This window comes from Chaetodon auriga, chromosome 10, assembly GCF_051107435.1.
Source record: "Chaetodon auriga isolate fChaAug3 chromosome 10, fChaAug3.hap1, whole genome shotgun sequence".
Lineage (NCBI taxonomy): Eukaryota > Metazoa > Chordata > Actinopteri > Chaetodontiformes > Chaetodontidae > Chaetodon > Chaetodon auriga.
Genome location: NC_135083.1, coordinates 23,080,605 through 23,093,947, shown reverse-complemented (window position 1 = coordinate 23,093,947; position 13,343 = coordinate 23,080,605). Strand labels below are relative to the sequence as shown.

The window sequence follows — 13,343 nt, the reverse complement described above, 5'->3', positions numbered from 1 at the left end:
TGACACATTCCACCTCTATCAAAACATTTCACCTCCTGTGATTTGGATGTTGCATTTGCCAAAATGTGGCCTCATGAATTGTTCTCCCCTGTCATGCAACACTGTGGGAACATCAACTAATGATTAAGTTTTAATCATTTAATCATTCTGCTTTTGGATCCCAAAATGTTACAAATGAAAAGAGCACATTTGGTTTCTGTTTTAATCTATGTCAAAATTACTGAGGGACAGAAAAAAAAAAACACCAAAATAACAGGTGACTTCAAGCTGAATGTTGCTTTATGAGATTCTGAATGCAGAAAGTTCAGTAAGTGATAGAGTCTTTTTAAATTGTGGTATTGCTACATTTACCCAAACCAGGGGCAGTATTATTTTTGGCATCATTGAACAGTATCCCACTATAAGATTTCAGCTTATTGTAATTCAAGTGGTCTTAGAGAAAACTAGACTTCTGCACCTCCTCTTGAAGTTTCACAGGACAACCACCTCCTTCTGCTGCCATTGCACCTTGTGGGTTTGAGGGTCTTAATGAAGTGACACAAGGCAGCAGAGAGCGAAGCGTGAAGTAACAGATCTGAATAATTCTGCCTCTGCTGCAGTTAAGTCTGGTTATTGGTCTAATATCTCAGTACTTTACACAGTTTATGTAAACCAGGGGGTGTTGGAGATGGTGACAACTTCTTACAAACACACAACAACACAAGGCTGATGAGATGTAAAGCAGTATTGTGGCTCCTTGTGTGTTGGTGACTTATACAAGGTGCTTGTGATTCACCCTTTAACCCTAATTTCTGCCTAACAAGTGCAGACTGGGACTTTTTTATGCCTTGTTCCCCCTCAAGTGGCTTCTTTTGTACCTTTTTGCTTCAAGATACATCATCAGAATAAAAGAGAAATATCATGCATGTACACTAAATATACAGCCAGCAGCAGTTACCTTTAGTTTGAAGATTAGGAACTGAGAAGCAACTAGATGAGCTCCGTCAAAGGAAGGAAACAACATCCAGCATCTCTGGTATTCACTAATTAACACATTGTATCTCATATTCTACAGTACAGACATGAGAGTGGCATCATTTCATTTTGTGGAAAACTACAAAAGTGGCAGTAGTGACATAAATAGATGAAAAGCAAAAGTCAACATGTTAACACTATTTCTTACAGCTACTTTCTTTAATGATATTCCATTGCTTCAGTAGTGCTAAAGAGGAAACCTGAAAATGTTTTCTAGATGCAAATAAACCGTGACACCACTGATTCATGTAGATTTATTCTGACATGAATTAGCCTGCAGGCCAACACTTCATAGTCCATTACTACAAGGGACGTTTGGGAGACGCTGACACTGACAGCAGACCTGGATCCATATTCATGACTTGTTTTTGATCACAGGGCAGGCCTCTTGCTGGGTCTTTGGTACTCCTGGAGCCTCTGAGAGTGGATGTCAACCAAAGCACACAAAGCATCACGTGAACCAATTTAATGTGAGGAAACTCCAGCACCATGGTGTCCACTGAACAAACTGAAGCACCGAAGCACCGAAGCACCTTGAGCTCTCAACTTTCTGCAAGAGAAGAAGCTCTTCAGAGTCCAGCTTTACTGTAAAAAAAAAAACCCAAAAAAAAACAAAGGTCTGTCAAAACAAGACAACGCTTTTGTGCCAGGACACATCTAATCAAGCGTAACAGGTGTCGAAATCTAATTCAATAAGTTACTTGAGCATTTTTATTTTGTTTCACCAAATAGACTACATGAGTGGCTTTTACAGAAATTCGCAGCTGAGTCTAGAATAAAGGTGAATCAATCGATCAATACATGCCAGGACTGAAATTCTTAGTTACTTGCCATAGAACTTGCCATTCCGGTTCAACCGGACCAGTTATCAAGTAAAAGTGCATGCACTTTCTGATTCCAGGTTTTCATTTATGAAGATTTTTTTTGCTTTTCTTTGAACATTTTGAAGAAAAATGTGAGTCAATGAATTGTAAAAAAAATAAAAAATAAAATAAAAATACAAAAATTCTTTGAGGGAAGTAATAATTAGCTGTAACCCTAATAAATCCTGTGGTGTTCTTTCCATTGTATTTTGTATTGATGATTTAAGCAAAGAAAATATACTAATTTTCTGTTTTCTCAATTTTACATCAATACACTGTATTTTTTGTCAGCATTTGTGCGTGGGCAGGTTTCCTGGGGTACGTGAAGGCATCATACGCATCAGCTTGCTCCCAGCATGCACTTCGGCGCCACCATTTTTCTTGTTGTGGTTCGCAGGAAGACGGAGAGGTCTGCCTCCACAGTTCAGGGAAAATCTGTGTTTTACTTTACAATTTAACTTTTATTTCTATTTTTTGTGTATTAAACTTCTTACAAGCAAGCGTCGGCAACAAAGAAAGCAACATGGCGCAGTACAAAGGAGCTGCTAGTGAGGCTGGGAGAGCCATGCAGCTGATGAAAAAACGAGAAAAAGAAAGAGAACATCTTGAACAACTCAAGCAGAAGATTGCAGAGGTTTGTAACGTTTTTCCCTGAGTTATAACGGTTATCAGTCACGCGATGTTATTGCAAGCTAGTTTGGCTTCATGTCTATTGTCAAAATAATCATCCGTTATATTATGTGAGGGACAGCGACCTGCAGGGTCGGTGAAGGGGTCGCCGCTTTAAAAACCCTAAACAGCATTTTAGCCAAGTTAAAGAGAATTACAGAATGCGATCTTTGTTGGTGAAATGAAGCCTATAACACCCACTTTACAGTACAGTCTCCTATGAGCACTCTGTCATTCAATGTGCTTGAAAGAAATTGCAAACCAAACCTAAGTCGCCGGTATGTCTGGTCCCTGTTGTGTCTCTGTCCTCCCGCAGGACAACATGGTCAAGTCCAACATCGATAAGAAGTTCTCAGCTCACTATGATGCTGTAGAGGCAGAGCTGAAGTCCAGCACAGTTGGTAAGTATCTTAGTTCTTGCTCCAAATGTTTGAGTAATAGCCATGGTTACTGAATGTCTGGAGGAAACAGTTACAGCTGAGCAGTCTTCTCATAGACATATATACACGGCTCAAAAAAATGAAGGAAACACTTAAATGTCACATCAGATCATGATGAACAGATGATTCAAGTTGAAAATGTTTACTGATGTACATCGTAAAATTTGTTGAGAACAAAGTGATGTAACAGCAGTCAGTGGAAACCAAAATCATCAACCCACTGAGGGCAGGATTCAAAATCAGACCGAAAATCAAAGTAAAAAAATGAAATCAAGGCTGATCCAACTTTCATCACAGCAACTCATAATGTGACTCAGTAGTGTGTGTGGCCCCTGTGTGCCTGTATGCTCTCCCGACGACATCTGGGCATGCTCCTGATGAGTGGACGGATGGTGTCCTGGGGAATCTCCTCCCAGACCTGGGTCAGAGCATCAGTGAGCTCCTGGGCAGTCTGTGGCGGTACTTGGTGACGCCGGATGCACCGATACATAACATCCCACAGGTGCTCAATTGGATTTAGGTCAGGGGAACGTGAGGGCCTGTCAATGCCATCAGTGCCTTCGTCATCCAGGAACTGCCTACACACTCTGGCCACATGAGGCCGGGCACCAGGAGGAACCCAGGGCCCACTGCACCAGCATAAGGTCTGACAGTCCCTCTGAGGATTTCATCCCGGTACCTAACAGCAGTCAGGGTACCATCGGCTATGACATGGATGTCTGTGTGACCCCCCCAAGGATATGCCTCAGGCCTCCCCAGACCGTCACTGACCCACCGCCAATCCGGTCTTGCTGGACAATGTTACAGGCAGCATAACATTCACCACAGCGTCTCCAGACTCTTTGACGCCAGTCACATGTGCTCAGTGTGAACCTGCTCTCATCTGTGAAGAGAACGGGCTCCAGTGGCCGCCCTGCCGATTCTGGCGTTCTCTGGTGAATGCCAGTCAAGCTGCACAGCGCTGGACTGTGAGCACAGGTCCCACTGGAGGACGTTTGGCCCTCATGCCACCCTCCTGGAGTCTGTTTCTGACATTTTGGTCTGAAACATGCACACCAGTAGCCTGCTGGAGGTCTCCTGCAGTGCTCCTCCTGTTCCTCCTCACACAGAGGAGCTGATACCGGTCCTGCTGCTGGGTTGATGCCCTTCTCCGGCCCTGGACAGCTCTCCTTGTCTAATGGCCGGTCTCCTGGCTTCTCCTCCATGTTCTTGAGACTCTTCCTAAATGGGCAGATTGATATCCCTGAAGTTTAACTGACTTGTTGTTATACTGTGATGATGAAGTGTTCCCTTCATTTTTTTGAGCAGTGTATAAAAACTCAACTATTTTGCATCAGTGTGTGGTGAATTGTGAATTTGACATTGTTACGAGAAAATGTGTCCATGACTCTGGTTTGGCGTGTTTCTTGTTATGTCTTGACCAGGTCTGGTGACACTCAATGATATGAAGGCCAAGCAGGAGGCCCTGGTGAAGGAGAGAGAGAAACAGCTGGCCAAGAAGGAACAGTCCAAAGAGCTCCAGCTGTGAGTCATTACTGCTCCTCTGACTCACTCTCACTCAGGAGCCTTGGTTGTTTTACAGCACGTGGCTCTGCGCTGGTCAGCGGTTTGGTTTAAGCTCCTCTGGTGCACAGGAATGATCGATGATGATCGTTCCATCATCTGGGAGCAGAGATAAACTATTGATTGTTGCTCCCAGTAATTCATCATCAATACATCTGATAAAATGATGGCACCAAAACAAAAAACAGTGCACTATAACATACCTGTCAGCATACCTAACCCTTACCCCTGTCCACAGACCCCTTACATTTAGGATACACACAGTGAATCCAGACCTTGCTACGAGACAACCGTTTGCTTTAAAATATCAGAGCAGCAAAGATTTAGTGAAACGGTTCCTACATGAAGTGAGTACACTGAGGTGGTGAGAATCAGACAAGATGGACGTGAAATGCTTTGAACATCCCTGTATAATATCAATGAAGACACAGAAGAGGATATGAATTGAGAGCTTAGTTTATTTATGTTTTACTTGAAGGATACGTACACATCACGTACACATTAATCTTCAGTTGTGATTTTGAGAGGCAGTCACTGGTGGAGCATATTTCTGTACCTCTTTGGCGCTTCTGCTCAGTAGACCTGTTGCTTTTCCCACTAAAAATCCATGTGACACATTTTCAAGAAGCATGACTTTGAATGATGTCGCTCTTCATTCAGCACAGGTAAGCCTCCTCCCATTTGCCGAGATACGGGCACAAACTTTTAGCCTTTCGGCAGCTAATCCATCCCTCTCCCGTTCACACGTCTTGTTCTTGTGCCTCTTCTTCGTTTTCTGCTTTTCTCAGTGGGCGCCGTTTGAGTGAATCGGACCATCTTCCTTTTGTGTTGGCACCTCCCCCTCTCCAAGGGGTCCCAAGAAATATCTGAGGGATAACCAGATCATTCAGGGGAAAAATGTTATTTTTGTGAAATACCACCTCCAGGCCTAAAACAAAAAAATCATTCAAATGAAACATTCCAAGGAAGAAAGATCACTTTGTGGCAGCTCTAAATCAAATCCTAACCAAGACCATAATCTGTGATGAATGGCCACAAGAATTCATTTTAAGGCCTGACAAGCCAAAACGCTCGCGAGCCATTGTTTTAGATGTGTTTCCAGCAGTTTGTCTTTGACCCCTTCCTGTTTCAATATGACATGGCATAAAGCCAACCAAAGAAATAATTTTCCCTGCATCCAGGTTCTAAAACCTGGTGGAGACATGGCAACAAAAACAGTGGTGCTAATGAATAAAAGATCTAGAGCGAGAGAACCTCCTCTAAGCTGGCGAATCAGTGTGTGAAGTGGGTGGGAATGTTGGATCATTGGTTTTGGAAAGCTGCAGAAAGGGCTGGACAGAACAGCCCTTAATCTGATACCAGAAAGGTGCCAACAAGCAAGTGGTTCAGCAACCACATGTAGGTGTCACGTTGCAGGGCCTTTTGTGCCACATGGAATATGGTTAAATCATAGAGCCTGTACAGTACTGTGCACTGTGGTCTTCAAAAATGTCCAATTTCATATTTATTTCTTACAAGGAGTGACATATATACAATCAGAGGGACTGTTTCTTGTTGCCGTTCTGACAGTGTGAAACTGGAGTAGCTTGTTTCATGTTATTTGTACAAATGGTTCTGTTTCTCATGTAAACAGCCCATCATGTGACTGTGGAGGAAGTTGAATGTGTTCCAAGGATTTTCTTTCCATCTTCCTTTAACTGTTTCCAAGTTGCCTGAGACTTTTTAATTGTACCGTCACGGTTTGATCAGTTCATGATTTGTAATAGGTGGTTCTCAAATTCCAAAGCTGTCCTGAGCTGCACTTGAGGTCTTTTAAGTCAGTTGTCTTGCAGCGACATGAAAAAACACAGAATGCGGACGGACCCGTGCAAGAAGCTGTGTTGCTGACAGATCTCCCCGTTCTCCTGTTTTGTCTATACATCAGATCAAAGACAGAGTGACAGCTGGATGACTCTCCCTCGCTGTTCTAGTAATTCCCTGTAGCTGGAACAGCATTGGTTAGTGTCGTGATGCCAGTGAAAACAAGCGTATCTGAGTTTAAAGGTTTATCGTAAAGGCTTGCACACCAAATGAACTGCTGCCTGCTCAAACACACAACTGAATATGAATCAAAGCTCTGGGTGGTGCCAGCTCGGCGTGTCATACCAAACATAACAGAAGCCCCTTATCACCAGCAGGAAATATGAAGCTCATTTTTCTGGTCACTTGTTCAATTTGGCTGCTAATAAATGCTAAAAGTAAAATAAAAAACACATTTAAATAGGGTGAAACTGCAGTTTGTTTTCAGGGTGGTATGTGTCACTTCTTCTGTCTTTTGGTTTTATTTGTTCATTCTTTATGTTTTTCTGTTTGCAGGAAGCTGGAGAAGCAGAAAGAGAAGAAGAGGAAGGAGGAACAGAAGAGGAAAATAGCCAGTTTATCGTTTAACCCTGAAGACGAAGAAGAGGAGGAGGAGGAAAATGAAGAAGAGGAGCAGGATTGTGAGTACTGATGTTAAGAATGTAAAAGCCCAAACCAAACAGGAGACACTGTGCTGGAAATGTGTTGCAGCTGTTTGCTGTACGTCTTCCATCGTTTTTCATTTGCTTTGTGTTTTGTGTGGTTTAACAAGATAATTCTCTCCTGGATTTGATTTGGTCCAGGCCGCACAGCTTCACCAGAGGAAAACACCATGGACCCCGTGAGACAACGCACACGGTTCATGTTACAGTCAAAGTCACCTCAAATGCTCTTACTGTGTGAATTTAAGGTCAAGTTTGATGATGCGTACGGCTCTGTGTCAGCATTTTAAGGCATGACTTAGATCTCAAAGGAATAGTTTAACATTTTTGGGTAATACACTTATTTGCTTTCTTGTGAGTTTGATGAAAAGATTCCGCCCTCATGTCTGTGCGCCAAACCAGATTACAGCCAGGAGATACTTATCTTAGCGTCAAGAGTGTGAACAAAGAGAATCAGCCAGTCTTGTCATCAGTGCTACCACGCTGCTCAGTCACTGCTCCGGGAAATGGAATAATCCCACACATAGCCCCCAGCAAAACAGCATGTTTACACTCTGGTTTTTGTAAACAAACAAGATATAACATGTTGATTAGTACGTTTGTCTAACAGATGTTTGACTTTGCCACATATAGACGCTCCAGTTAAGAAGAAGAAACTGGGGAAAAATCCAGACGTAGACACAAGTTTCCTCCCCGATCGAGACAGAGAGGTGAGGCTCTCGCGTCCTTACTGTAGGATGACATAAGATTGATTGTGATTCTGGGAATATTTCAATCTGCACAGGTAGCTCCATAGACATGCCTGTCTGTGTGTCATCACATTGTAATCCAACTGTAAAGACTCCAAGGATTTATGGCTGTGTTGTACCTGGCAAGCTGCAGGCAAACGCATAAACCGAGCAATGATTAGGGAAAGTAGTAAATGCCACACTCATCTGATATACTCTCACAATTGCCCCTGTGAGCTAAAGAATGATTGTAGCTCACATAACGCGGGCATCAGATTTATGAAGCCTTATCCATGTAACTCCTGTAGCTGCAGGCATTTTCACACATTGCTTAATATGGCAGTTAAAACGGTTATTGCAGTGGTAAAGTTAGCATTTTTATACCACGGCATGCTCCTTTGTTATGATTCCAGTCTCTAATGATTCTTAAATGCAACGTGGCCCTCTGCTGCTTCACGTTTTCTCTATGCTGGTTCTGCTTCGTGTGTTCAGGAGGAGGAGAATCGTCTCAGGGAGGAATTACGGCAGGAGTGGGAGCTCAAACAGGAGAAGATTAAGAGTGAGTGTCACAGAAACTCCAGCCGTCTACACGTATGACCCTGACCAATCACAGCACATCTTATATCACCATCGCGCATGAGTTCAGACGTCATCAAGGAGGCGGGTGAAGCAGCTATCAGTCAAATTGGTGGAAGCGTTGTGTGTGGTGCTGGTGGTCTTGTGTGCCGAAAACAAACAATAGAAAGAAAAATTGGCTGAAGCGCTATAACATTAAAAACAGATTTAGGAGGCTGTGTAAACTTCAGCCCATGCAGTCATTATTTATACATCTACTGGGTAGCATCCACATAACAATTGGGACAGGTACAACGAGTTTCACTGCACTGATTTTATTTCCATAGTTATTTCTTGTACAAGGAGCAGGCTTGGTTGTGTTGGAGGCATCAAACAGGTTACTTTATCATTCGATCTGGAGTCTGTAATGATAAACACATTCCCACAGTTAGGAGGGGGGTAATGTTACGACAGCACAGCCAGCAACTCGCCGGGCTGATGAAGGGCTTCCACTATGTCTCACCAACATTTGCCTTTTTTGACTTGGTCCTCCTCTCCAAGGAAACGTCAAATGGGCAGGGGTGCTGTTACCACAGCTCAGTGAACTTTTCCTCTCTTTCGCTGTGTTGTAAACGCTCAGGAACATGTCGTGGGAGACGTCACACTTGACAAAAAATTCAGATATGCTACACTTTTCATCGAGGTGTTGCGGGACGTCCCAGATGCAGCACAACAGATCGTTTGGCACGTCACACTACACGAGTACAGACGCCCGATCGTCGTTCACGATCGACCGTGACGCTGGTCATCGGTTGGCCACGACAAAATTGTTTCAGAATCTGGCTAAATTCATGTAGCCTGATCACAAGCAAACTTTCTGTCCTTAATGTCCCATTTTTGACTGATGTTTCAGCTTTAGAGAATTCTCTTTTTGTATTGTCCTCAGGTGAGGAGATTGAGATTACATTCAGCTACTGGGACGGCTCTGGACACCGTAAGACCGTCAAGGTAAAGCGTGATGAGTGCTGATAACACGTTCCCATCCCACGATCCCTCCGTCAAACAGTGTATTCAGCATAGAGGTTACCGTCTTCATGTTGTCACTATGTCTTTGTGTGCAGATGAAGAAGGGCAACACCATCCAGAACTTTCTGCAGAGGGCTCTGGAGGTCCTCAGGAAGGACTTCAGTGAGCTCAGGTGAGACTTCAACCAAACACATACGATCGTTGCTGAAAGAAGGCCTACATGTCTTCATGCAGAGACAAAGTTTGAATACAGACAGTGAGTCGTTGCAGGAGAGGGAACGTCCTGCTGTCCTTGCTATTTACACGAGACAAATTTGAAATTTATATTAAGGATTGAAGATTGTTGTCGACCTTGGGAACAGTGAGTCATCTCACCTAAAATATGCACATATCAGCCTTTTCTACATCTTCAGTTGCATCTCATAGTCTTTTCTTTGGACCCTGAGATGCAGCAGAAAGCTCAGAATCTCTGATTTTTTTAAATTTAAATTTTAAATTAAAAAAAAAAAAAAACACAACAACAATAGACAGACACACTCACGTCGGTCTCCACCCCTCCAGTTTTAATCCCGGGAGTGTCTTCTCTGTACAGGTCTGCCGGAGTCGAGCAGTTGATGTACATCAAGGAGGATCTAATCATCCCACATGTAAGTGTCTGCCTGTGTGTGACGAACACACCCACAGCTCCACTGCTGCTGCTGCTGCGCTTTGTTTTGATTTGGGTTCTTTCACTTCAAGAGTTGAAGTGTCACAGCACAGTCATCACCTCTGATGTGCGTCCAAGAATCACACACAAGTATTTTCACAGTCTGGTTGCAGCAGTTGACTTTTTCCATTGTTGCATAATGTTAAACCTTAAATTAGGGAGTGGCATACCTTCACAGAAAGTCCTGCGTGGGCATCATTGTTAATTATTCCAAATATACGAGGGAGTGTAGAGATGTCAAAACGCATTCAGCGCTGTGTCTGTTTGTCTCCTTCAGCACCACAGTTTTTACGACTTCATCGTGACTAAAGCCAGAGGCAAATCTGGTGAGTGAACATCAATAGCTCTCAGCCCGTCGATGGACAATAGCTGGATTTGTTTTTCCGTACCACATTCATAAATCCGCATGGAACAATATGAAGCTGTGTCTCCTGCCCTTTCACTCACTTGATCTGTTTTCTTCAGGGCCTCTTTTCAGCTTTGACGTCCATGATGATATTCGACTGGTGAACGACGCCACTGTGGAGAAAGATGAGGTGATTCGTTCGTTCTGGTTACAGAGCAGTCAGTGCAGTGTTTCTGTTATCATTAGAAGAAGGATGTTTTGGTTTTTTTTTATGCTTAAACAATATTTCTGTTTTATTTTAATGACGCTGGACAGAATTCAGCTTAGTTCTTTCAAATTTCATCACTGCTGCTGCACCTGTTTATTCAAAATCCAAGATTTCTACATGGATTGTTTTCTTTGTAATTTTCTTGCTAAGCTGTCCAGAGTCATAAAACACTGTCTTGATGATGAAGCTCGCTCGGTCAAGAACACTGCACCTGCACACAATTATTCTCTAGGCCCATAACACCCGTAACAGAGAGCCTGACATGGCTTGCGCCTGCATTTCAAAGCCGTGTCAAAGCTAAGCCAGATGTTCTCTTGTGCCTGAAGTCTCATGCAGGTAAAGTGGTGCTGAGGAGCTGGTACGAGAAGAACAAGCACATCTTCCCCGCTAGCCGCTGGGAGCCGTACGATCCTGAGAAGAAATGGGACAAATATACGGTGAGAGTCAGATCATTCACGTCTCATCTCATCTTACATCTGAGCTTAGTAAAACACCTGACGTGCATATGTGCATATTTCATAGCAAGTCAAATGCAGGGGACCTGCTGTGTAATATGTAGCTGCTCATCTGACAGGCTTCAGCAGACAGATTTAATAGTGTCAGTATAATCAGCACAGCGGTGTTACAGGACCCAAAACAATGAGAACTAAGGTAGACGGTGCAGCTGATAATGTGTCATCAGAGCAGAGCTGCGCTGTGACCGGAGTGATGAGGGAAGGACTAAACATGAGGTTAGATGCTTAGTAACATCTTTCAAAGCGATCCATGAGAAATATGAGAAACAGTCATGTGACGCTCACAGAGTTTTGAGATGGCGTAATCTTACAGTCGACAAAGTGATGTTACACTGACGGCTGCAACAGAGGATGATGTCAGACAGGTGAAATCCATGGTGATCCGGGTTGCAGAATATGAATTTTATTCATTATTAAGTTTGTCTAGATGTACATTTATTTTATATGAGCTGATTTTTGTATCATATTTAAATGCCAGTCAGATTAATGCATTGTGACTTCAGGACAGATGAGTGTTTTGCCCTGTGGAGGGACCACTGGTTGATTTTGTTCTAAGCAGGAGTCCAAAGTTCAGACGCTGTTTAAAACTGAAACCAGTACAAAGACAATACACTTCATGTTTGACCTCATCAGCTTAATTGATTTTTGTAAATAAACAAGTTGGGACAGTAGCAACTAAAGACTGGGAAAGATCTGGAATGCTCCAAAAGCACCTGTTTGGAACATTCCACAGGTAAACAGGTTGATTGGTAACAGGTGATAGTATCATGACTGGGTATGAAAGGGGCATCCTGGAAAGACTCAGTCGTTCACAAGCGAGGGTGGAGAGAGGTTCATCACTTTGTGAACACATGACTGTATAAAGGAGATTGCTCCATGGGCTCAGAAACACTTCGTAAAACTGTCGTAGATGAACACAGCTCATTTAGAAATGATTGCATCCTGTTTGTCTGAATGTTTCCCCACAGTGCTTTAACTTCCTTGGACTCGTGGTTGCACACGGCACATAGACACAAATCAGTGCGTGCGAGCGGTCCCTGCATGATGCCCCAGTTAAAAGGGCTGTGTATTGTTTAAGGGGTGATATTGGAAAGAATTGAAAAGCTTTGTTATGTTGACGCATGAGAACATATTTTCATCTAGCATGTGGCTTTTACATGTGTTTCACGGAAATAAATCTACACTCATAACCTGTGTTCATGTTCCAAACAAATATATCTTGAAAGTATGATCTTTAATGATCCCCTTGGAGAAGCTGGATAAACAGTTGTGGTGTGTGTGTGTGTGTGTGTGTGTGTGTGTGTGTGTGTGTGTGTGTGTGTGTCTGTGCAGCATATTGCCACTCTTGCCTGTATGAGTGCTGGCAGTGCCAACCTCTGCCTGCATAGGCACGCTAAAGCATACCACAGGTCCAGATACAAGCTAATTGAAACTGTTGTCTCCAGCTAAATAATAACAAAAGAGCTGCAATCATTTAGTGTTGTGCAGCGGATTAGATCAGATCGTTCCCAGAACAGGGTTGAGATGTCGTCTAAGTTATTCAAGTTAATGAGTGGACGTGCTGTGTTTCATCCTCGTGGACTAACGTCATATTTGCGTTTGTTTTTCAGATCCGGTGAAACAGCTGTCTCCACCCTCTGGAATGCAAACTTTTTGCTGTTAATTTCAATGTTATTTCATTTTATTGTAACATATTTCATCAGTGCTTTATCGACTGATTGATTACTAGTTTTCCCAAATGTATTTGAATTGCCAATTCACTGTTTCCTGTAAAAAACAACCCCACATTCATTTGTACATAGCTCATGAACATGTAGTAGCATCTGTGCTTAATAAAATGAACCTGGTTATGACTCACTGGACTGAAGACAAAACTTAATTATTTTGGCACCTACACTTGGATGCTCAGTGAAAAGATATTCGTCATCTGTGTGTGTGTTCATGTCGAGTGTGATCAGGGTTTTTCTTGGCCCAAACTGTAAATACAAAGTGTAAATTTAAGTCAAACCTGCCTTGTGCCTCCTGCTCCTACTGCACAAAATGAACTGTTCTGGCAGCGGAACTGTTAAAACATGTCCGGTAAGCCTCCACCCATAACCTAGAGACACCACTCCCCTCATCGACTCTCTCCCTCCTCCCAGGGCTCCTG

General features: G+C 43.1%; 1 protein-coding gene across 1 annotated transcript; it reads left to right on the top strand.

Moving 5' to 3' along the window:
• Nucleotides 1-2,220: 2,220 nt before the first annotated feature.
• Nucleotides 2,221-13,056, top strand: fam50a (family with sequence similarity 50 member A). Its single transcript, XM_076742059.1, has 13 exons — nucleotides 2,221-2,511; nucleotides 2,863-2,947; nucleotides 4,411-4,510; nucleotides 6,905-7,029; nucleotides 7,684-7,760; nucleotides 8,271-8,337; nucleotides 9,280-9,341; nucleotides 9,455-9,531; nucleotides 9,952-10,006; nucleotides 10,343-10,391; nucleotides 10,531-10,601; nucleotides 11,006-11,116; nucleotides 12,805-13,056. Exons 1-13 carry the CDS (start codon nucleotides 2,401-2,403, stop codon nucleotides 12,811-12,813), a joined length of 999 nt encoding a protein of 332 aa, XP_076598174.1. The 5' UTR covers nucleotides 2,221-2,400; the 3' UTR covers nucleotides 12,814-13,056.
• The last annotated feature ends 287 nt before the right edge of the window (nucleotides 13,057-13,343 follow it).

Excerpts from the sequence above, each read along its gene's own strand:
- fam50a (XM_076742059.1), top strand. The coding sequence starts at position 2,401 with ATGGCGCAGTACAAAGGAGCTGCTAGTGAGGCTGGGAGAGCCATGCAG. Across the intron at positions 7,030-7,683 it reads TGAAGAAGAGGAGCAGGATT|ACGCTCCAGTTAAGAAGAAG; the intron begins GTGAGTACTGAT and ends TGCCACATATAG. Across the intron at positions 7,761-8,270 it reads TCCCCGATCGAGACAGAGAG|GAGGAGGAGAATCGTCTCAG; the intron begins GTGAGGCTCTCG and ends TCGTGTGTTCAG.